The sequence below is a fragment of the Apus apus genome, chromosome 5, assembly GCF_020740795.1.
Source record: "Apus apus isolate bApuApu2 chromosome 5, bApuApu2.pri.cur, whole genome shotgun sequence".
Lineage (NCBI taxonomy): Eukaryota > Metazoa > Chordata > Aves > Apodiformes > Apodidae > Apus > Apus apus.
This window is the reverse complement of record NC_067286.1, coordinates 12,500,988-12,525,304: the sequence shown is the minus strand read 5'-3', so window position 1 is coordinate 12,525,304 and position 24,317 is coordinate 12,500,988. Positions and strand designations below refer to the sequence as shown.

At 43.3% G+C, this 24,317-nt stretch overlaps 1 protein-coding gene and 1 long non-coding RNA gene across 3 annotated transcripts in view; both read left to right on the top strand.

The window, feature by feature from the left end:
- The first annotated feature begins 222 nt into the window (after positions 1 to 222).
- Positions 223 to 5,711, top strand: LOC127385282 (uncharacterized). Its single transcript, XR_007889636.1, has 3 exons — positions 223 to 246; positions 4,293 to 4,415; positions 4,932 to 5,711. It is a non-coding gene; the product is annotated as an uncharacterized LOC127385282 (long non-coding RNA).
- A 7,871-nt stretch (positions 5,712 to 13,582) lies between these two features.
- The window catches only part of RRAS2 (RAS related 2), a 40,068-nt gene continuing 29,333 nt past the window's right edge, over positions 13,583 to 24,317 (top strand). Inside the window, exon 1 of one of the 2 annotated variants that reach the window (XM_051620920.1) lies at positions 13,583 to 13,885. In XM_051620920.1, the coding sequence (XP_051476880.1) occupies positions 13,781 to 13,885 (105 nt within the window). In that variant the 5' untranslated portion in view covers positions 13,583 to 13,780. Of the gene's footprint in view, positions 13,886 to 20,516; positions 20,571 to 24,317 lie in introns of those variants that run through there. The other variant, XM_051620921.1, reaches the window with a different exon arrangement.

Below are 24,317 nucleotides of genomic sequence, written 5' to 3'. Positions count from 1 at the left end.
CCATGCTATGATGTGGTACGGACTCCTTGAACAGATATTTGAGTAGGAGTGCACCACTAAATCAGCCACTTGTTTGGACATCCATGCTCTGGACAGATGATGCAGGAGAGTCATAAGGAGAAGGTGTCCTTTGGATCCTGTTTCTAGATCCTGCAGAGTCCCTCAGAGAAAACAAATCCAGGAAAGCTCTTCAGCTGCAGCTTGCATCACCCGTCCCTTGTGCCAGTACTTCTCATTCCAGCCTGAGTAAGTGTCTGCTTTTCTATGAGTTTCTGTTTCGGGGCAACTGGCAGGGAGTGTAAGTGGCAGCTTCTGCTAGAAGAGTTTCTGGCTGCCTCTAGAGCCACTGAGTTATGCTCACAAATGCCAAGTAGGCCAGTTGATGGAGCACAAGGAAGAGAAATGTCTGCTGTGTGTCCATCTTTTCAGGGACCTCTTTAGGTGTAGGCTGAAAGGACACAAAATGGTAGTAGGACTACATGGTGAAGCATCAGGGCACCTCCTCTGCAGAAAAGCAAGAGGAACAACATCTTGGGTGCAGGTGGCCTTTCATGAGGTGCAGAAGGCATGGACACTTCATGAATTTTGGCCAAAAGCCTAGGTACAGGGAAAATGACCAATTTCTCTAGAGATAAAAGGAGAAAACAGGTCAAGACAGAAGGTCTTGTGTCACTGTGAATGGGGGGAGAGGGTTTCCCTGGTGAAAGGGTGCCTTTTTTGTTCTGCAGGATCCAACCAGCTGATTCCACCACATTTCTAGCCCTTATCAAGCTTCTCTCCCCCATCCATATGAGATGCTTACACAGATGCTTGTTCCCTGTCCTGCTTTCTCCACCATCTCCCAAGAAGCAGACAGCAAGGAAAATTCTCCTCACTCTCCCTCCTCCCTTCCCTGAGCTGCATGGCACAGCTGCTTGTCTGTCAGCTGCATTTTTCTCCAGCAAAACAGATCACCCTTAGCCTGTGATGTTTCCTGGGGGTTGTGGAGGCAGCAGTCATAGCTGCATGTCAGAATGCTCGGAAGGTCAAAAAAGGCATAGATGGCCAGGGCAGACAGAGAGTAACCATGATCTGCATATTGAGGGCCCCTGAGCAGTGAGTGGGTAAAGCAGGCAAACCTAAACCCCTCTTCTAGGAAACATAATGAGATAGAAAAATCAGGTACAGTTAATTGGACTCTACCCTAACCCGCTCAGTTCATCCCATTAATGAAGGCATGGTCAGATGTCGGGTGTCATCTGGCTTCTCCAGCTACTAACAGACTGCTGAAGATGGGCATAAGGCTGCTGAAAAAATTGTTCTCATGGTCCAGATGGAAAGGCTCAGCCAAGTCCATGCAGAAGCTGTGTAGGACACAGCAGCCATCAGGGCTGCACTGATTTGTGCAGCTTGTGCAGTTTGCCTGTTTGTGTCTGATCTGTCAATCAGGACCTGCCATATTGCAGTCAAAGCAAAAAGCACATGCCTCTTACAGCCTTTCGTAGCATGTGGTTAAACTCGCCCTGTCCTCCACCGTTGCGTGGGCATGGCTTCATCACCCAACAGCACAGAAGGGCTCCAGCCTTTTCCAGTTTTATGCTGTGAATGATCCTACTTTTGAAAGATTTCAGCATCCCCTTTTAACCTGATGCTGGAGGTGGGGAAATCACAGATATCATGAGCCTGCCAGGATACCTGTAAATCTGTGTTGGTGAGTCCCTCAAGCCCTACTGGCAGCTGCATGGTAGCCCTTGTGAGTTAAGCAGTTGTAGCTTCTCTGGGACAGGCACTGGATGGCAGAATGGGCCTTGTCAGATAGCGAACCTGTGGAGAGTGGTGGCCTGGATGGGTTCAGTGACTGACTCGTGCAGACGCTAAGAAAGTTTGGAGGATGGCCTCAGGATCTTTAATCATGACTTTGCTCATTTTGGGTTTGTCTACCACAGCCTGCTTGGCCGCTGGCTAGCAGCACTCAGAGGTCACTGTGAGAGGCAACCACCATGCAGTGCAAGTGGTGGTGAGATGGTGGTGCCAGTAGGGTTCAGTTTGAAGTTTTGTAGCTTGCTAATGGTTGACCCATTGGTCTGAGCTAGAGATGAAGACTTTAAGAAACTCAATGCCTTTATTTTCTTCTCCAGGCCAAGGGTTTTCCAGGAAAAGCCAGTTTGTTCTGGATGTCCTCCTAGAGGAACTGCTGTGACTACATTATGAAGCCTCTCATTATGCTTCTGTCCATTGAACTCTATGAACTTATTATGAACCTGTCTTAAAAATACTCACCATGTTCCTAATACGTAGTCTGAAGTGTAGGCCTATAGTGTCACATGTAACAGGACAAGGAGCAAGTGAGGCAAGGATATGATCAGAAGCAAGAAGCTTATGCATGGGAGGCCTTGTACCAGAGAGGATGGTTGAGGTATGATGTGGAAGGAGGAAAGACAACTTGAAGGAAGGCAGAGCTTTGAACCTCATGGTTTTCAGTCCAGGGAACCAGACTGCACCTTATCCCAAATGGCACAGGAATGCATACCACAGTTGTAAGGACCTCGGTACAGGGGAATTTAATCTCCTGATCCACTCCTATTCCACTGCCTTTCTTGTTAGCAGGCAGTGCTCAAGTGAGAACTTAATGTTTTCATTTGTGGGGAGCCAAGTGCACAAATATTTACTTGTGTCTTATAAGCTGTTTTGTAGAAGTGCAAATCTTATGCACTAGACTTGGTGCCAGACCCAGCAGAACTGCAGGTCAGTTGCTGTGCTTCCCTGCACAGCTCCCTGCCAACGTGATAATGTGAGAATAAGTTGCTGGTTTCCTGCATGAGCTCTGCCACAGGCAGGGAAGGTGTGCTGACCTCAGGGTGAGATATCTTACAAGTGCTCTCATCACCACAGAATGTGTTATTTAGCATTGTCTCTGCTGATTTTCATTTTCACCCCTTTCCTTGTCCTTCGCTTTTTTAAAAGATTACTGGTTAAAGTCAGGCTCTAGCCTTGCCAATGCTTTTGGAACACATCCCCACACAACTTCTACATAGAGAACCAAGAAATTATTTAGTTGGGTAAAAGTTTGTTGGAATGTTACTGGTTAGCAAAAGGTAATAAAGGGAAGTGCCATTTTAAGCACAGGAGAGGATTCAGTGTGTGATGAATGCCCACGTTTCAGTGGGGTCATAGTGTAAGCTCCTCAGTAGATAGATACATTTAGATTTAATGGTAGGTTTAATTATTATTACCATTTGTTCCATTCTTGGTTTTGTGTGCTTACTGCTTTTATATATATAATTTCCCTTAATAGAAGATTTGATAGAGAGCCAAAGCATCTTAAAAATTCTGGTTTATTGTGTTACAGACTTTTAAAAATGGGAGTTGGACTTGCTGGTAACAGAAAATCCTAGAGATGTGTTCAATTTTTCTGAAGGAAATTATTTAGCAAGTAGAACATTTGTCTTGTCTATGCTTATCAGAGAAGACAGAATTTTTTTAAAAGTATGCATTGAAAAAATAGCATCTGATTACATACAACATGTTCTGCCAGATATTCTGAGACAGCACCAGAAGGCACCACATTTCAAGTGGCAACAACATGTCATGGAAATAGCTGAAAAGTCTCTTTTTCAGTAAATTGTCTGTTTATCATGCACTTGTTATCAAGCTGGCCTGCTTGTTTTTACCTTACTTCCCTCATTCTTCAATTGGTAGGTTCATTTTTGCTTTTTAGATAGCTTGAGATTTTCAGTGATTTAAGAACATAAAAAAATCATAATATATTTTTTAAAAATATACAGCTTTAAAATTAATTTATCTCATTGATTCATATTGACTTCAGTCCCTTCTTCTCATGTTCATAAAAAATGACAATAAAAAGAAAATCTATGTCAACAGCTTTTTCACCTGTGGTGCTGCTGGTGGTGAATGAATAGGTTGATTTAAAGGAAGATGCAGGGTGTCTGGAGGAGGAGTAAGTAAAGGGCTGGTGCTGTTTATTCCCCACTGTGGCTTATTTGATTGATGCAGACTTTCTGCATATCCTCAGGCATATTCCTTAGCGTGTTCATGCTTGAATGCCTTGTCTGCAAATGGGATAATAATATTTCTCTTGTCTATTTAGACAGTAATTTCCATGTGACAGAAACTGGATCTTACGACATGTTGGTACAGAATCCACCAGTGTGATCCACTAATACTGGTTCTGTAAATTGATGGTAAAAACCAACTTGTGTGAATATGAAAAATTAAATGTTAATGCCTCAGCCAAAATCTCAGTACAAACTAATTTCACATATTTGAAAAAGTGCTTTTCTTCTTGACAATAGGTCCTCACTGGTCAAAACACAATGGGTTTCCCAAAGTCTGCTAACATCGCCTTTGAACCAAAAACCTGCAGTGCCTCTGGAGCCAAACAGAAGATATTTTGCTACGCCTACAGTTTCCTTGAGGTATGTTTATTGTGGCTGGAGGAAAAGGAGAGGAAGAGAAATTGCTGAAACTCTGAAACAGCCTATTTTCTCACCTCCAGCAATTCTCCTTACACTCCTATTTGCCAATACCTAACTGAGGTAAGCGAGAAGACAACAATTCCACTTGGATAGTGTCAGTCTGTTCAGTTTTGGAAAAGCACCCTTCCTGGTGTGAGCTAGTCTTCAGTGGTACATCAGAACACCCTGTATCCTGAGAAGGGGTTCCTTAGCCTGTCAGTGATGGGAAGAGGGTGGAAAGGGAGGTGACTTCATTGTTCATTGTGTGTTGAGATGTACAGGGGGCGTGATGAGACTGTGTGGCTACAGGACTTGGTGGAGGAATCTGAGGACAAGACCAGCAGAGAAAATCAGTAGAGGGGAAATTTACCAACAAGGTGTTGCCTGTAGAAGTAAAAGTGGGAAGAATGGTAGAGAGGAGAAAACCACATATTTTACAGGATTTTTACATTGGCTTCTCAATTCTCATGTCCACAGGAAATGAACTGCTGAACCCTCTCCTTTTCACCCACAACTAACCCTTACGTGATGAAATGACAATGCTGAGGCTAATTGATATAGACTGAGAAAACATCATTTCACTAAGCAAGGGCAGTGATTTCAGCAAGCTGTGACATTTGGGAGCAGACAGACTAGCCTGTCCTTTCTTTACTAGCAGTAGAGATGCCCTGTTATGCTTAATAGGCAACTGTGGCAAGTAGCTAAAGTCGACCAAAATAGTAAGGAAAGCCCCAACTGTTAGGGCATCTTGGAAGTATGAAGAAACATGGAGTTTTGGTGATAAGATGCATGGAAAAGGCATTGGAGACAGGGAAAATATCTCCTTGGAAGAAATTAATGTCCCAAGCAGCTTTTAGCCAGAGAAAGAACAATTTATGTATCTGAAACTCTGTACCAACAGGACCTTGCAGTACCTACCCCATTGCTCACAGCAGTACTGTTTTAAGGTATTACCTAGGTGGAGAATCCTTACTGCCCTATTTTTAGCACTGGAAATATAAAAGATGATGCGTTTTGAAGGACCGCTCTTCTGGCTAGATGCCAATCCCACATGATACAGATTTTCAGTCATTTCAGTCACCACCAAGAGATCAAAACATGACGTCTTGAAGAGCCAAACATTGGACAGCTAACATCAGAGGGTTTATGGCCATCAGACCAGTTCTGACAGTTCAAGGAAGAACCCCACATTTTGTATATACAAAGGACAAACCTTCCACTGTCCTCAGGATGTACCTGCATTGCACAGGTAAGTGCACACTGTAGAGGTAGGGTGGGTAAACTAGTTTGGGCATCAAAAGCATGGATACATATATAAATGTGCTTGTTTCAATATACTTCCAGTATCTCTACCCTATACTGCAATCTCAGTTGTTTAAACCACTCAGAAGTACTGAATCTTTTAAATCTCATAATTTCATAGTTTCAGACATCTGGTAAACTCCATCTGTGCTATGGAACTATGCTATTTCAAGGTCATGCATTTCAGTACATTATTCCGAGTGCATTTTGCTCCTGTGTGGATTTAGAATTCTCAGAATTCACCAGACAGCGCTCTCGTCCATCTGAGGTACAGAAATACTGGGACAATGAATTCTAGAAAAACTACATCAGAAAATTAATCCATGGGAATAGGTCATGAAGGGTAAAGGGAAATAGAAATGGGGCTGCAAGGCAGTGATCTTACATAAAGTGAGTTTATTGGCAATAGTGGAGTTGGCATTTTGCTAAAGAAATGCTGGGAAGCACAAGCACACACCACCTCCGTGCAAAAGGAGGACAGGAATTTCAGTAAAACCAGAATGCCTCCATCATTAGCTCTCCTTTGATCTCAACATAAGAAGGAAACATGCAGAACATGAAATGTAGGTCATCATACTAAGGAGTTATACTAAAATGATAATACAAGCATTTATGGTAGAAATTACAGTGCAAGCTAGCCAGTGAAATATAATGCAAGGAAGGATATTAATGAAAGTATAGAAGTAAAAAGAGGGAGTTCAAGCTGAGGTGTTGTACAATACTAAGAAGTGAGGGAAGGTACCAGGGGAGCCGAAGGCAATTTTTTTCCCCCTTTCTGTTCTCATATACCAAATTGCAATCAAATAACTAGCAAATTCTTGTCTACATATGGAACGAAGCATGTGTTGTTTCTGTATTATCTCTTTTTAGAGCTTTTCTTTGATTCTTGTGGCCATTCAGAATCTTGTTTTTTCTCCTTCATCATGCAGCTTCTGAAAATGTAGGGCATGGGCTTTCTTGTTTCATCATCCAAGTTACTATTGAAATATTTAATAATACTAGATTGGGTCAGGCCTTCTTTTGTCATTGAATCACCAAGTCCAGTGCCCCACTCCTTCTTTAGTGCTGCCATATAACAAAACACAGAGAATTAGCCTGTTTATAAGCACATCTTGGAAGACAGTATCAGAAGCTTGACTAAAATCAAGGTATAGAACACACACTGCTTCCTCCTACTCAAATACCTGTTACTGGATTGTAAGAGAAAAATATTTTGATTTGACAGAATTTTTTCTTGGAGAAGAACATATTGGTTGTCAGTTACCTCCTTGTTTTCTTTCAGGTATTTACAAATAGTTTAATTTTAATAGTTTTAATTCTTTTCACAGGGAATTAGATTAGAGTGATTGATCCATGATTCCCTACTCTTCCTTTTCTCCCTTTTAAACATATTTCTCCTCTTCAGTCTCCTGAATTCTCACCGTTCTTCTATAAAGTGTGGAGGGAAACCACCAATGCCTCTGAGAGTGCTCACACTGAACTTCATGACAAAGGTCAGGCTCAGTTCATTTATTCAAATCCATCCAAGTAATTTCTCACTCTTTTTCTATTCAAAGCTATCACAGTTAAGAGGCTCTAGAAGAGCAGTACCAGTGTGGGAGATTTGTGTGAGTAGTGGAAATGCAGCTCTCTTGCCTGCACTGTCTCACCAGCTCCAGAAAACCAACAGAAGCCAACTGAGATGTGTCCACAAACTCACAGGTTTTTTACAAGGTGAGTGACAGAGTTTTCTTGAGGCAGGGAGTAAAAGCTGTGTCTTTTCACTTTGGGGCAGCAGGGTCATGCATGACCAAAAGGCATGTGAAAATCTGGCTGTTCCCAGGCCTGAGATTCAAAGGCTGTTTTGGATATCCAGGCATCACTATCTTTTTGTCATCCTACCTCTCTCTTATTGCTCTGTGGAAACATCATCAACGCAAGAAAGCAAATAGGCTTATGTACATTAGGGGCAAATAAGAAGTTTCTTACATTCTGTAAAAAAGGAAAGGAAACAAGCAGCATCTTGCTTTTTGGCAGTGAAGAAAAAAAAGCCCTGGTTTCTGTGTCTTGTGTGGGGTAGAGATTCTGGTTGAACTGTGGTACATGAGGGGTTGTGTGCATGCATTAAGGTAGCTCATTTTCTGGCCTAGGAAATCCAGCTGTGGTTTGCAGGATTGTCTTTCACAGCACTGCTGGCTCATTCCTGTCTGGAGCCTCCCCAGACTGCCAATGTAGTGGGTAAAGTGAATTTGGTTGCAGGGCACCATCAGGCTGCAGGGGGCTCTCCCACGGTGTGACATGAGAGAGGCAGCTCACCGGGGTGTGAATGTAAGCCTATTAGGTTGAAAATCCCCCCAACTGCCCTCATGCAGGTGGCATTTGCTGCCACTGGGGATGCACACCAAGATGAGCATGGGGACAGAGAGTTGCAGGTGTTACCTCAGCTCTCAACCCTGAACTCGCCACCCATGGGCTCACTGCAGCAAGTTGGCAGTTGCAGGACTCCATAGCAGCCCTCTCACTTGAGGGCAGGTTCTGGTGCTGCGTGGCAGCTGTCTGCTCCTGAGAGACAGCACCCAGTGTGGACCCTGCATTGGGAAACTGTGGGTGCAGTTACCCACTCAGGCACAAGCTCCTCTGGGATGCTGGGGCTCCCTGGCCAGCAAGGTCTTCAGCCCAGAGACAGGTCTTGGAAGATGCTATGGAGACCTCTGTGATGGTCTCAGGCATCTCTCTGCTGGGGGCACAAACAAGCCTCTGGGAATGTTCTGGTGTAGTCCCATGCTGCGACGAAGACAGGACAGTGTTGACCACAGTAGATGGAAAGAGTTTTGTGGTCTAAGGGGTTGAAGGCTTCATGACGCAGCATTGTCATGGCCATTCTGCTCCACAGAGCCCTTGCACTGAACAGCAGGGAAATGCCGAATGTCCTGAGCTAGCTTCTGGTGTGTATCACAACCAGAGACCAGAAAAAGTAGTCTCCTTTCCAACTGAATAAGGGTTTTCTTTCAAGAAGTAAGTTAGTGGTTATTTGTGGATAAATTTTCTTTTGGGGTTGCTTTCACATTTCTAGGGTTTATGGGGAAGGCCTAAAAGGTACTAGTTTGAATTTCTTTCCTGTTTCTTTTTTATCCTAGCAATATCATGAAATATATAAATAAATACATACATATAGACATAAAAATACATAAATATGTAACTTCTAAATATAGGTGGAAAAAACCAATAATCACGATTTAGTTGCTTGTTTTCTAGAGGATTGCCTGAATGCCTGGTTGTGCACAACCTGACCTACTCACTAAAGAACTGAATCTGGTGCATCCTCTAAAAAATGAATAACTTCACCCACATGTTAATTGCTCAGTGCAGTTATGTAAGTGTTAGGGAAAACATATACCATCATAAACTTAAACAATCTTGTCTAAAAATCCTGTTCCTACACAGTTTATTTTACTCTTTTCTCTTGGAATGTTATTATTTTGTAATTGCTACTGGGTATAAACACATCTAAATCACTGAAGTAATCATAATCACAAACAAAAATTGACAAGCCCTTCTTACAAATTACAGCAAAAGAAAAAAAGGGAGTGACTTCTTATTTTTCCTTTGTAGATCAATTTCAAGCCTCAGATAAAATGACATGTTTTGAAGTGTTTACTACAGACTCCTTTACTGGAATAGGTAGACACAAAAATAGATGAACACTTATAAAAAGCTGTAGCTACTTGGCTGAAAATAGTTTTGCTTCTTACTTGGATAGAAACTGGTAAATATGTCAGAGGAGAAATGGCTTATCTTTTCTTTTGGTTTTTAAGTGCTCATTCTAAGTGTAACAAATAGTTCACATTTTTTATATGCAGGAAAATATATTGCCCGTTTTGTTCTGAATTGTGTCTTGCATTCTTATCTCAAGGAAAATCAAATTGTTTATAATTTTTCTCCCAAGCATCTTGATTTATGGCTTTGAGTAACCTGGATTGGACCCATCTTCTTACAGTCAGAAGTGGAGTTCTTGGTGGGGATTGCAGCACATGGATCTCCTTAGGTCATGATATCCACACAGTGCTGTTGTAATGTTTAAGGCCTGTTTGAGCAGGGTAAATAAATAAGTGCCACCACTGGGTATCCGTATAGTCCTAAATTAGTGGAATAACTCAGTATTAAAGTTACCTCCCATGCTGACTCATGTCCCAAAGATTTTGCAGCTTTTTTCTTTGATAAGCCTGTGAATAAGTTATCTTTTAAATAAGCTATTATGTTTTCAGAGAGCACTTTTAACTTTCAATATGGCACTTACTGCATACACGTCTTCTAACCTTCCAAACCCACATCTTTGCCAGGCTGCCAATGTAAAATAAGGTTCTGGATCTTTCCCCCAAGCACTTCCTGAAATGTTTTTTTTCCTGGTATTATATAAAGCATTATGGTGCTCTTTCTTTTAAGCTTGCCATATGGATGTCATTCTTGATTTTGTCTCTTTTTAAATATACATATTCAGGCTAGACCTGAAATGACGCAGCTTCTTTCCATGCAATGGTTCTAAAAACTGTACTTTCTTTCCCAGCCATTTAATCAAAACTTAACTCTCTGTTATCAAACCCTGTATGCAAACTAGTGCTGCAAAAATTATTTTAGTGACTGCATGGACCATACAAACCCCCTTTTGAATCATCTTCCCCTGTTGCTTCGCACCAATCACAAGTTCCTTGTCTTCCCCTTCCAGGCACCTCACTACTCAGCCTTTCCTAGGCTAGCTGATCTTGAAATGAAACCTGGCATGAGTTGTATCCTCATCTCCATGTCTTTATTCACATCTAAACCCTTTTCTCCTGACACCAAGGCTCACAACAAGAGCTGCTGGTGACGGAAGACAAGGTGTCACGTCTTGGCCAGGGCTCAGAGTGCAGGGAGTAAAGACTGGCAATTCCAGGGCTGGTTTTGCCTTGGTAACCCCCTCTGGAGGGTCCAGCTTCTCTCCCTTTATAGCACAGGGAGTACAAGGCAACTGTTTCCATGTATCAAATTACTATTATGCATAGATTTTTGAACACCCAAGATTTTAGATTATAACATCTCTATACTTGAGACTTTATCCCTCTACCTATGAATATCCAACAAACAGAAAACAGTTCTTCTTGGGATCTTTGGATACAGTTATAAACATACCAAAAAAAAAAAGGAAAAAAAAGCAAGCAAAAAAAAACAACTGTTCAAGAATTGATGTTTGTCTTTTGCGGTGCTTTGTCTTACCTGGTGCTTTGCAAAAATATCCCTGTATTATGAAACTGAATTTCATTACCAAAACTAACAGATGCAAAAATTTTAACAGCAACACTTTCTTGTAATAAGAGTCTTTTTTTAAAGTAATGGATGATTGTGTTAAACATTTTAAGCCTATAGTGTATCTGTTGGTGTTGTTTAAAAAAAACCCAAGATTTTCTTGTAGAATTCACAAGATTGGGTAGCCACAGCAGTGAGAAAAGCTATTTAAAAGGATGTACAGTGAAACTGAAACCTAAAAAAAGATAAGGAAAAAGAAATGTTTGGTTTTCTGTCTTTAAAAGAAGGTATCACATATCCTGTTGCAATGGTTTGCCCAGAGATTCGTGTGTTCTTAGAACTCATCTGCTTTTCTGTCAGTGTCATTCCTGGCCCTGTGGTTTACTGCTTCCTGTACTAATAGCCAACTATGAGATCGTAACTGTACTTTTATTTAAAAACACCCAATACTTGATAAAGTAGCACCAGTTAAATTGCTGTTTTCATTTCATCGTAGTCGGCACTTTGTTTTTTCTTAAGCTAGAGAACATAATTAATAATTAGGAGAGAAGGCTTGTCTAAGATTCACACTGGTTACTGATCTTGCTAGTGGCCACCAGAGATTTCTAGGTGAGAGCACCAGAACCAGGACATGTGGAAGTAACTCGTTTCTCCCGGCCAACCCCCTGTCAGGCTGACGATGTTTTAGAAGCTTTGAGTCAAAACTACATTCTTGATGGCTGTGCTTGGTAGCTCCTTTATGCTCTGTGACTTCGTGTAACCTTTTGTCACCCAGATGCAGCTTTGTCCTCCACAGCCCCTTGCGGCAGCAACCTCCACAGCTCCATGATTGTGTCTGCAGAAAACAATATATTTTTTTGTGTTGTTGTTTAAACTTGTTTCTTCATACTGTTACTGGGTGTCCCTTAGTTCTCCTATTTTGAGGCTTTCTCTGTTCAGCTTCTCTGTGCTGCTTAAGATTTCACCAACCTCTGTTATATTTCCCACTCACTTATCTCTTTTCCAAAATGGAAAATATTAGACTATGTGCTCTCTCCTGTGTGACTTGTTCCTTATTTCTGATCAGCCAGGGCAATAAGGACATGGATGTGAAAAAGTGGCTTGTCACTACAGCAAAATACTAAACCAAGGGTGCCCGAGTCCTGGCATTCCTCTTTCAAAATACAGTTGTGAATCCCTGTGGCAAAGTGCTTCCCTCGTCTCCCTCTCATATAATTATTACCCCATTAAGTCATGAGACGCTGGTTTGTTTCCTGCCTCTTGCCAGAAGGAGAGTTGAAAAATGTCATTAAGTTGGTTTGGGTTTTACAGTTTTGCTTTTTCAAGCAGAGAAACCCAGTGCAAGAACTGCAAAGTTCAGCATGACAAATTAGGAAATGGTAAAATTAAGATGACAGGTACATCGTTGATTTACTCCATGTATATATATGGTATCGTGTTAGTTCTTAATTAGCTCCACAATATGTTATTTCTCTGTGAGTCACTGCATCAGGCAGACAGTATCTAACCAGGTCTGTGCAGGGAAGGAGGCTCCTGCCTACGGGACCCTCACCTCGGTTGTTGCAGAGCTAAAATGTGAGTCAAATGCAGAAAGTCTGAATTTCTTGGGTGAATAAGGAGAAAACTACCTGGATTGCTGTCCCTGCCTCCCCAGAATTCTCTATTTTTTTATTTTTTATTTTTTTCTGAAAGGGGTGAGGGAGAGGAAGGGAAGAAGGAATTACCTGAAAGTGGTTCAACCAGCAAAATATCTGCTTTTTTTTTGTAGTATGTGCAATGGCCATCTGCCAAGTGTTCTGGACGTCCAGAAACATGACCAAAAAAAGGCAGGTCACTACTGAAAGCCTGCCTCCAGCAGAGGCAGCAAGAGCAAGTTACCACAGCCCAGGAGCAGAGTGCTCTGGCCGCGTACGGAAAAGGATGAATATGCGACTGTGACACCCAATGGTGGGTGACACTCGGGGCAGAGGGTGGCCTCGATCTGAACGACCTAAATGAGTAGGAAACCCATTCACGTGCATGGGCACAAAAAGACCTGATGAGGCTTGGGGAAGGTCTCTACTTTTTTCCCCTTTTCCCTCCTAGTGAATGTGTTCTTGACGCATTCCTAAAGCTTTGGCTTTAACCCCCTCTGTGCCTTGGTTCCGCGTCTGAACGTAGGAGCAGTAATTCCTCCCCCCCCCCCCCCCCCCCCCAAACCTCGTGGATATTCAAAGAGACTCATTAATGTTGATGAAGCGCTCAGCGGCGGGAGGACGGGAGCCCTGGCAAAGCCCGTGAGGAAACCCGTAATTAGCTCTTCAGCGCCCTGTTTGGAGAGAGAGAGAGAGAGAGCGCGGAGGAGAGGGGTGACCCAGGGGCTGCCAGGCTACGAACAAAGGGGTGCGGAGGTGCCGAGGAGCCGGCTCCGGACACAGCGCTGCCCGCCGGCTCCTCCCGCTCCCCCGGGTCCCGCGGCCGCCGGGCCGGGCCGGCAAGCGGCGGGCCCCGCCCCCTCATGCATATATTCGTGCTCATTAGCATACCGATGAGGCGGGCCCCGCCCCCGGCGGCCATTTGTAGCCGCGGCGCCCTGGCTGCGGGGGCGGGCGGTGCTCGCTCCGCTCGGCGCTGCACGGCTCGGCTCGGCTCGGCTCGCGGCGGGGCCTGTGGCTGCTCACCCCCGGCCGGCCGAGGCGGAGGGAGAGTGAGTCAGTGAGAGAGAGAGAGAGACGCCGGACCCAGCGGCGGCGCTGCCGCCGCTATCGGCTCCGCTCGGCTCCCCCATGGCCGCGGGCTGCAGGGACGGCCCGGGGCAGGAGAAGTACCGGCTGGTGGTGGTGGGCGGCGGCGGCGTGGGCAAGTCGGCGCTCACTATCCAGTTCATCCAGGTGAGGGGCCGCGGCGTCTGAGGGGGGAGCCGCTCCCGCCCCAGCGCGGCGCCGGGGCCTGGGCGCTGCCCGGCGCTCAGCGCGGGGGGGCCGGGGCGGCAGCTCCCGGAGGCGGCGGGGCTGGCGGCGGGGCTGGCGGCGGGGCTGGCGGCGGGGCTGGCGGCGGGGCTGGCGGCGGGGCTGGCGGCGGGGCTGGCCGCGCTGCCGGGCGGGGAAGCGGGGAAGCGGGAAGCCCTCCCTGCGCGGGGAGGCGGTGGCGTGACCTTGAGGGGCCCGGGGCGGCGGTTGGGGCGCAGTGTCCGGGGCGGTGCGAGACCCCGCGAAGGTTCTGGAGGGCGCGAAGGGGTGGGCGCCATCCCCGGCCCGCCGGGGGCTGCAGCGGCCGGCACCGCCGGGTGGGGTTGCGACGCGCCGGGGCAGGCGCGGACGGCGGCGGGAAGGGGCGAGGTGGCGGGGGCGCCGGGAGCGGTGGCCTCCCTGCCGGGGGCGCGGGTGGGGTCCGGCCCCGCGCTCCGCCCGGGAAGCCACGGCCGCGGTAACCAGCCGCGCTGGGGGAGCGGTGGCACTTGACGTCCGGTTCTGAAATAGCTGCCTTGGGGGCCGAGCCTGTGCCTGTTGTGCCGGCCCCGCGTGGGGCGAGGCGGCTGGGGCAGCCCCGCAGCCGGGAGGGGTGCGGAGGAGCGCGCTGTGCCAGCCCTGGCCCGCCCGCGCCCGCCGCTGCTCGCGCTGCTGATGCTCCAACTTCTAGACAGCTGAACTTTTTTTTCTGCTCGTATCCAGTTAAAACCACAACAGAAATAAGCGATGTGTGCGTTATCAGTCTTCTGAAGAAGAGTAGTTTTTCCTGTTCTGCCACTAATTCAGCCATATGCCTTTTATTTTCATCTTCTGTCTTGTTGCTTTTAGCATTTCTAGCGCTGCCATGGAGTGTTATTAATCTGCCTCTGTTTATGGTGAAAGGAGGAGACAGCTACTTGTGCTCTGCTTGCTGGTATTGCTGATGGCAGATAAGGAAAGCTGGAGAGAACGACTTTCTGTTTGTTCTCTTTATTTGTACCAAGACCATAATATTATGCAGACACTTAAGATAGGCTGCTTGTCAGGAAGGCAAGTTGGTCATTTAATGCTTAGGGCAGTGATATTATCAAAAAAAGTTTTGTTAAATGATCTGATAGGCTGTTTCTTCGGCTTTTCTTTGCTATTGCATGTGTCCATGTGTTCGTTAGCTGTAACACTCTGAGAATTTAAGCTTTGCAATGTAGACTGTGTAGACTACATAAAAAGTAGGAGTAAGTACTGGATAATGACTGCTTAGAAGATCCAGTATTATACAGGACGTTAAAATAATTGTCACTGTAGAAGAATCAGTTCTTTGTAAATCAGTTTGAACAGTGCATTTAAGGTGGAAAGGAAACCTGTGTTGTACAGGTGCCTTGTTTGTCAGATGTGTAGATAGCAGATCAGATACTGTCTCTGATTTGTTTGAAGGCGATGGGGCTAGAACAACTGCAGTCCTCTTGGTTTGGGGATTGAGCTCCTCGTTGCTTGTATATAGAGGTAATTACTGTGGTTGACTGAAGCTGGTTTAGAATGTCAGTCACTCAGACACGGTAGTGTTGCTTTAGATGGTATTATCTGTGTCTTCCTGTAGACATGAAACTGGTTGTGACAGTAATGTGTGCAGCTGGACATGGCTTATCTTCAGTTCTGAGATGCTGCTATCTTAGAAAATGTTGCTGAATGGATCTCTTGAGTTCGTGGCTGTGCTAAATGTTTTTTGATAGTTTTAACTTCACCAAAAAAAAAAAAAAAGTCTTTTTTATTAAAGACACAAGGAGAGAAGAAAAAAGTGACCCTCACACTTGGTGCCTTGGTATGTCCATTTATTTTAATAGCAGTAAGGCTCTCCCCACTACTGGATAATTTCATTATTTTAATGCTGGTAGTCATGCTTTGAAGTAAAGGCTTGAGCTGCACCACTGCAGAAGTAAAAGTTGTGGCTCAAGTGTTGTGGCGCTTCCAGCAAAGATCTGCGAAAGGGGAACCTACATGTGCTTTGTCACCTATAAGCATCTCTTCAAATTAATAGCAGAAAAAGTAATAGTTCCCTTTGAAAGCGTGGTGAGGGAACAGCACTGCAGTGTTAAGTTGACGTGTTGAGGGTGAATTTTTCAGAACAACTTATTGTCGGTTTTTATTAAATTATCTACATATTTTTGCCCTCCTAGATGCTTGAGATAAAATCTTGCCACCACAAAGTGATGCTTAGCAGAAAATTCAGCCTTCTAAAAAAATGAGAAACAGCTGGGCAACAAGGACCTTCTGAACAGAAATTCAGGTGCCTTAGATAAGAGTTTTGTTACTGCTTCCATGCTTGCTATGTAGTTATGGACAACAAGAGGTGAGTGAGGCTTAGTGTATTATTTATATACCACAGTATCTTCCTGAGCTCTTAGAGCTTATGATGTTATCAAGTGTGTGCAATGTCATGCAACTGTTTCTGTGGTTTCTGTGTAGCAAGTGTGTTGCCAAGTACATTGTTTGTCTTTTAAAACTGCACAGAAACTGCTCCAAATTGTTCTAAAATTGATTACAAGAGGTCACATGCTTCATTTTTGGAATTTCTTAGGATTAAATGACAAACTTGTAGTTGCCTTCACTAAAACATGAATTTGTACTAGCTCTTGGCACATGACAAATCGTGATGTCCATGAAGGATTTAAATTCTCTTTTGTTTCTTTATTGCTTGCCTTGAAATCTGGCCAACTCAGTTTTGAAGCTTAAAAAGTTTCTGCTTAATGAAACTAGCAAATGTTTCCACACTTGGTCTTTTGCGTGATCCTATATTTAATTTTCAGTAAAGAGTATTCAAGTACAGGTAGTCTTGCTTCTACTTCAGCTCTGCTACTTGTTTTCCAGTAAACAAGACTGTTGAGGTGATAGGTTATCATGGGAAAGCATGTGCCATGTTTTATGTTGTATCTTTGAAAGACTCAGGAGGATTCATATTTGAAAATGAGAAAAAGTCTTCCTTCACTTCAGGTGAAATAAATGAAAACAAGAGGAACTGAGGATGTAGGAAGAACCAGTTCATCTTCCTTCCTTTGCCAGCTTTCTGGGATTTGAGCACAGCACATCCATCCTTTCCAGCCTTCAGTGTGTTGGTGGGAGAACAGATAGCATTCGATCCTGCAACAGTAGTAATTGCTGAGATTGGACTCTTATTGTGGTGGTGATCACCATGTAAAGTGCTCTTGTGCACCGCTGTCCTGTGCGAGAGAGTATCGGTTCCTGAAGATTGTTGTGCCTCAATCTGAGCTGAAACAACGTTTTTGTAAGGGAGGCTGAGCAAGCAAACCCAAGCCATACAATGAAAGCCCTTTCACGTCCTGGGTTCAGCATCACGGTGCTAATGAGTGCAGTGCAGTAGCAATGGAACATGAGATGTGACTGGTCACTTGTGTGTAACTGCCTGTGATCTTGGGTTCGCTTTTCAGAAGTTAATCTAACAAGTTGGAGAAACTTTATCAATTAGCAGATCAAAGCTTTCAGTGGTTATATGACTGGTGCGTGCCTCAAAATTCTTCCTCTGGGGAGGTAAACAGAGCTTGATATTGCTGCTGGTGAGCCAGGATTTCATCCTGGAAATAGAAAATCATTTCCTTTGAATCAGGATATGATATATGAACCTACTGCTGTTGAGTCTGTGCACTGTTTAGACAGGAAGTGAAGATGTTTTAATTGTAGAGGAGAGTTGATGGGGTCTGTCATAGCTATGAACTTTAGGAAAGCAGCAGTGAATGATAGTTCAGCAGCACACCACAGCATTCTGTAAAACTAAGTGGTGGAACTAAGCATTCCTTCTCTTATTTAAAACATACACAAATAATCCATCATGCTCATATCCCAAGAGGCAAAAACTTTTAAAATGCATTGCAGCCAGTTAACTGGCCTCTTAACAGGCTGAGGTATTTGGGAGTATGAGCTGTGCAGAGCACACAGCTGTTGCCACAATAGCTTTTCTCCAGCTGTCATGCAGAGGTCTGTCACAAAATACCCCACATTCCCTTCTAACTCAGCCCTTTGTAATATTCAGGTTTCCTTGCTCAAAGGGAATACAGCCTAGCAAATACCTCATCACTCTCTGCATTTTTTTAAATCCTGCAGTTGCTATTTACTTCATGGCTTTTTTTTTTTTTTTTGTTAAACTGAACAATGTGTAGCTAGTTTTAGCAGCATACAGCAAGAAAACCACTAATGTTTTATTCTTTAAAATCTGCTTCACGAAATAGTGGATGCTTTTGATTAGAATTGTTAAAATAATTTGTCTTAGTGTTTTCCCTCCATAGCTTTTGTTTTCTGACAAATGACTTATTTTTGCATACTGAGTAGACTTTGTTGACTCACAAGAGTGAGTTAATAAATGTCACTGGAACCTTGAGATAGTATTGACTAAATGTAATTCAGTGTGGCTGAGTCGAGCTTGGTTTGTCAATCATCTGTAATGCATAAACACATTCAAGACTGCTAAAACACTTAATGTAACATAAAATGTATGTAGGGGTCCAGTGTTTGTGGATTTTTTGCTTGTTTTTTATTTGCTTACTGATTTATAAGCTTCTTTACTTCCAGACTTGTAAAATAAAATATTTTTCCTACTGCTATTAATCTGTCAGTAACAAGTTCTGATTGGAGCTTAGCTTACTTTCTAACTAGGGAGTAAAATGACTTGGATATAGATTTGTTGACTTTTTCATGTCAGACACTTGTCTGAAAGAAGGCATATATGATGTGCAGATGGGTGGTGAGCAGCTGTTCAGGTTTTTTTCCCCTTTTTTCTTTCCTTTTCTAGGCTGCTACTTTCACAAGACTGTTAGTTCTCATTTACTAGCAAAAAAAGCTAAAGGTGTGTTATCCCAAAATATCTTTGATAAACCTGTTGAGCAAGAAAATAGCTTGTTCTGAATTTTATGGTAAAGCTCTAAAATAGAGTAGTAAAGCAGATTGAAAAGCAACAACTGAAAATGCAGCTGGTGTTTGAGCTGGCGTGCTGAATGCTTGTCAGACCCTGATGTCTTAGCATACCAGTTTTGTATGCTAGATTTGAGGGGTGTGCAAATCCCTCTGCAGTTTCTAGGTATTCTGACTAACTGTTGGTGACCAATAAAAAAGTTATTCAAGTAATCCCATAAGAAAATCAAAGGAAAAAAATGCCATGAATTCCAGGCTGTAGATTCATGCAGGGCTACATTAGGACTGGTATGCTTACATTTTGATAAAGCGTGGGGCCTTCTTATGGTGAGTAGAACAATGTAATGCAAGGTGACAAAATGCAGTCTAGGCGAGTGAGTGACTATTGGCATCTACTGAGGTTAAAGGTGGGAAATTAAAGTCCTAATCAAAACAAAGCACCTGTGATGCAGTCACCTGGAATAATGGGTTGTTGCACTTCATGTGTAACTTGAATGGTTTGGCTCCTTGCTTTCTAGAGCACTGCCACAAAAAAAAATAAATTGCCCTGCTTAGGCCTTTCTACAGCCTGGGAAATGTAGTGTAGAACTTCAGGCTTAACTTGCATGTTAGAAGGAAGCACTGATTTGCATGTTAGAGTTCTGGTATAGCTAGGGTTCAGAGTTTAAAATATGTGGTGTGATTCCCTGATGTTGTGCATGTGTGGCAGCTTGTTGAGAGGACCAAGCTGTGCAGTTTTACCTGGTAGTTGCCTGGTATCATTGACTAGGTGTTGCAAAGAGCAGCAGCAGCAACAGAAGCTAGGGGCTTTGCTGACCTGGGTTGCCCTGAGAGTGTACGAGGCAGCTCTGGCAGTGGTATAATGCATTGTAAATTACACAGCATCTCTGCTGTGTATTAATGTACATACAGGGTAGAACTGAACTGGGTTCAAAAGCTGGCATAAATTTGGAGTAGTGCTTAAATTTTGAGATGCTAATCATTCTGGATTTGAGGAATTTACAGTCTTTTCCCAAAGTGAGATTCCTTTGGGATAACTTAAACCACAATGCAGTCAGAAAGCCCCTTTCCATGTGTTAACCCCTAACAGCAGGTGCTTATATAGCAAGTAAATATTGATGTACCTTTTGGTTATCAGGTTGTCTTCTACTGCCACTTGCACAAGGAGTACTGGCATAGCTTCCTGGGTTACTGGCTGGTGTGCCCTTTGCACTCTTGGGGATGAATAGGCAGCTGCTGGCCCGCAGCCCTGTTCCTCCTTCCCCTGCTAGAGGGAGAGGCTTCTGCTTTTGGCTGGAGTACTGAATTCCAGTTTTCAGTAGTAGTGGTAGAGAGTGGCTCTTAAAAGTAGCCACCTTCTATCAGGAGAATTTTGAAGGACCTGAATGGCATATGTTTGTGTACCTTATGTGACCTGACTGCACTTACCAAAAGCATTACCCAGGACCAAAAATGTGACTGAGCTCCTTGACGCACCTAAAGATAAATACCAGCCTGATGAAGTGAAGTGTAGCAGTCTTCTGGCTAGCTGGTAGGAAGCTGTTTTTTTTGCAGACCTTCCTGAGTAAGTCACACTCCAGGTCTGGACTGATACGACAAATGTGGATAATTTCTCCATTGGTTCTGACAACTCAGGTGACATAACTGCACAGGTTTGGTAGTCTTGTCTCCAATTATGGCCATAAACACCATTAAAGGAAAATGTAACTTCCAGGTAAATGCTGCACGTACTGTAAATGTGTTCTATTTCAAGAAGTATGTGAAACCAGCATTAAAACTGAAATTACATCTGTAACTGCTCAACTTATCCCTGTTGCTTTGCTTAAAACATGTCCAAAGATTGACAGTTTCTTGACTGAAGGGGGTCAGGATTAAAAACCTTAATTATAAATAATACTGATAGGCAGTGTTTGCCTGGCGTATAATTTGCCTGACTAAGTTGCTGGGTTTTTGTATTGAAATGCTGACAGATTGTAGCAGTAGTCTGTTAGAAATGTAGAGAGTTGAGTTAATCCCAGATTAATTATTTCAGAGCAGTGAGTGAGGCCCTTCTGGTTTGTCTTGAGCTGTATCTTTCTTTACTAACAGAGATAGGTTCTGTGATGATGAACAATTTTTTTTTCTTATCTCTTTTTTTTTTTTTTTCCATTTTATTCTGTGCCATTTTAATGTACTACCCCACAGCTTAAGTGTGGTTGCAGCTTGGGTCTGGGATAGCCTGTAAGGCACTCTGTGGGAACAGGTAAAAAAAAAAAGATTTCTTTCCTCTCTTTATAACTAACTTGAAGTAGATAGCAGACAAAAAGGATGTTTACTTAATCTGTTTGCTTTGCCTTTTCTTACTGTGATGACACACCATGCATATATGTAAGCTAGTCACATCCCAATGTGTAAAATGCCTGATATGCAGCACTGCTTCTAGAGGTAACATCTATGAGGTTAAAATTACCTTTGTTTTAATAGATTGCTTGCTTTTACTAGGTTGTCTCTATGAGGGCTGGCTGGAATGCAGTGTGTGATGCACAGTTTGTGCTGTTCATGGTTAAGTTGAAGAAGGTCACGTATTCACGTCTGAAGCGCTTGATCTCGCGGCTAATCAGGCATTGTGTGCAACACTGCCTGTCGTTAAAGTGGGGTCAGGGGTTCTTATCCACCACTGGAAAGGGAAAGGCTGGAGAGCTTGCACTTGAGCTGTCCCCAAGTATCCGCAGAGCCTGGAGCCTGAGATGGGTGGGCGTTATTGAGGAGAACTGTAGTGCACTTATGTAGTAACATGAGGAAGTACTGTAAGCTCTTCCCGCAGATGGAGCTCCTGTTGGATGATGAAGTTCTGTGGTGATTTTTGTAACATACAGATGTACTCACAAAGGACTGAAAAGGAGGAAATGCATTTCCAGAGGCTTATGTGGAGCTCCCCAAAACAGCAGTGGGAAGCAGGGGCTGTATGTGCAGCCACCAGGGCCATGCTGAAGCTGTCGCAGGTTGGAGCGGTGTGTGGGTGCAGCTGGAGAAGTTAAAGGGCCTTGAAAGTGAAGGCAAGTTGGTTATTTGCTTTTTGGAAGGGACAGCCAGTGGGGAGGCACAAGGCTCAGCCAATGTTTTTGCTCTTCAAGCCTGAAAAACAGGGCTTTGCTGTAATTGTCTTTAATTTGATAAACTAGTGCTACCAGTAAGGAAGAAGACTCTGCAGGTCCCTGTGCTGCCACAGCAATTTACCACTGGAGCTATTTACTCCATGCAGTTCTCTGAAACCCTGCAAGCAATCAGAGTTAAAAATAACCAGGGAATGTTTTTACCCAGGATCGGTTGCCCTGTCTGGTTCGCGCTGTGGCTCTGCAAACAGCTTCATCTGGCAGTCGTGCTCATTTAACCAGACCTGTACCAGCTTCTTGGCTGCGTCCAGAAAGTAAATTGGAGTTTCTGGCAAATCTAGAGGGGAGTGAGTTCACATGGTAGGAATGTACGCAAAAGGACGCTATTAGAGATAGCATAAAGTACTAACTGCAGGGGCCAGCATGCGTTAATAATTAACTAGAAGTTAGCACTGACACATAAAAATGCAACAGTTCAAGCAAAAAAAAAACAAAAACGTAACGCTAATAACCAAAGTATTCTGCAGAAATCTACATGCAGAAGACCTATGGGATATATTATTTCTCAGCAGATTAACCTGAGAGGCACATTCATAACTATCATGCGTGTCACTTTCCTCAGGTCTTTCAAGCCAGAAAATATACTTGAGTTTCCACACAACTTACATATAAATTGTTTTTCTAGTCCTGTTCTAAGTATTCTTAACTGTAGTGGCATCGTATTTATAGATATATATTATATATGCTAGGAAAATAAGACATTTTTAAATCATTGCAGTTAGCATTTTGATTTTTTTCTGGCAAAGTTAATTTGATCAGCTCATACCACAGAGCATCTTCAGCATTCTTGATTTAAATCTATATAAATCTATAAACCTATAAGCAAATCTGAGTATTTTGCTTCTTATGTGGTAAGCAGAGCATGAGATGGGAGGATGCTAGTGATAAATTAGTGTGAACATCTAGCATCTTTGGGTAGAAAGTGATCTGTTTAAATTTCTTCTGTTATTAGACTTTTTCTGTGTAGAGAAAGTAAATGGGATTTCAGTAATGTGTACTGCTTCAGGCAAGGGGTTTCTAAATTATGTGTTCCTAATAGTATTTCTGCACTTGTCTCTCCTTTTATGAAGGTCCTTTAAAATCATGTATTAAAAAAAAGTGTATGGTTTAATTCTCTAGCTTTTGGTGCAGTATTGTGTTGTACAAGTTATAGTGCCAACTGTCAAGTTACAAAACCTTAAAGCTCTCATCTCATTTGGTTGCTGCAATAACTAAATGTTGAAGCTGTATACTATACTTTGGTTGTTGGAGGGTTAGCCAGCTGGAGGCACTCTCCGAAAGAAGTCACTCAAAGGTAATTGGGCTGCACACTTGAGCCTTATTTTAGCTTTGAATGTTACATGAAAGCAAGGGTTTCAGCAGTACAGATAATTTAGAATGATTCTGCTTCTAGCAGTTACGCGGTTCATAACTTGCTCTGTTCTGTGGCTTCAGCCATCAGGGCTGATGTTATGAAAAGGATCACACAACCCCAGATAGAATTCTGTGTGGCTGATGTGGACCAGTGCAGTTACACCGAGGCACGTGTGCAGGCAGAGTGAGTGGGGGAGGGATGGGACAAGCAGCAGCTTCTGCAGTGGGTTAACCACTGAGGATGATTTATGTACAACTGCATGAAGCCTTGTGCAATGGGGGAAGTTCACCTGTTCCAGCTCTGCTCAAGATGGAGAATGAGACTTCAGAGTGGTTGCTCTTATCATGTAGACCAAACACAAGAAGAGTTGCAAAATGCCGCCTGTATGTACTACTGAAAAGTGAGTCCTGTTATCTGATAAAAGGGTGTTCAGCTGAAGTCTCTCTGACTTCAGACTCTCAGATCAGTTCATGGAGCAAGAGATTTGATTTCTGTCAATTTCAGCTGGAAAAGTCAAGGCAGCTCTGAGGCTTCAAATTATTGTGGTCTTCTGACTCTAGCTAAAGAAGGTGCCTGTGCATCTGTTGATGGCTGAAAATTAGTTTAGTGCCTGTTAGAGAGTTAGCACTTTGATCCCCTCAGGTACTAGTTCTGAGAGCATTACTTTATGCAAGGAGACATGTTAAAATTCAGTGTTCTACTTTAACGAGGAAGTTTAAATCTGAAAAAATTGGGAATTCTGTATCTGTGGCCTAAATCTACTAGATACAGAAAGTGTTTGTCTGCTGTGGAGTTTCTGCTCTATCTTGCTGGAAAGATAAACTCATATATTGATACATACTATCAACTTGTTTTAAGTTTAAAAAAAGACGCTTCAAAGCTCATCTTTTGAAGTAGTTGAGGACACTTTTTGCTATTGAAAAGTTTTTGCATCCATTAGAATGGATATAGTGTG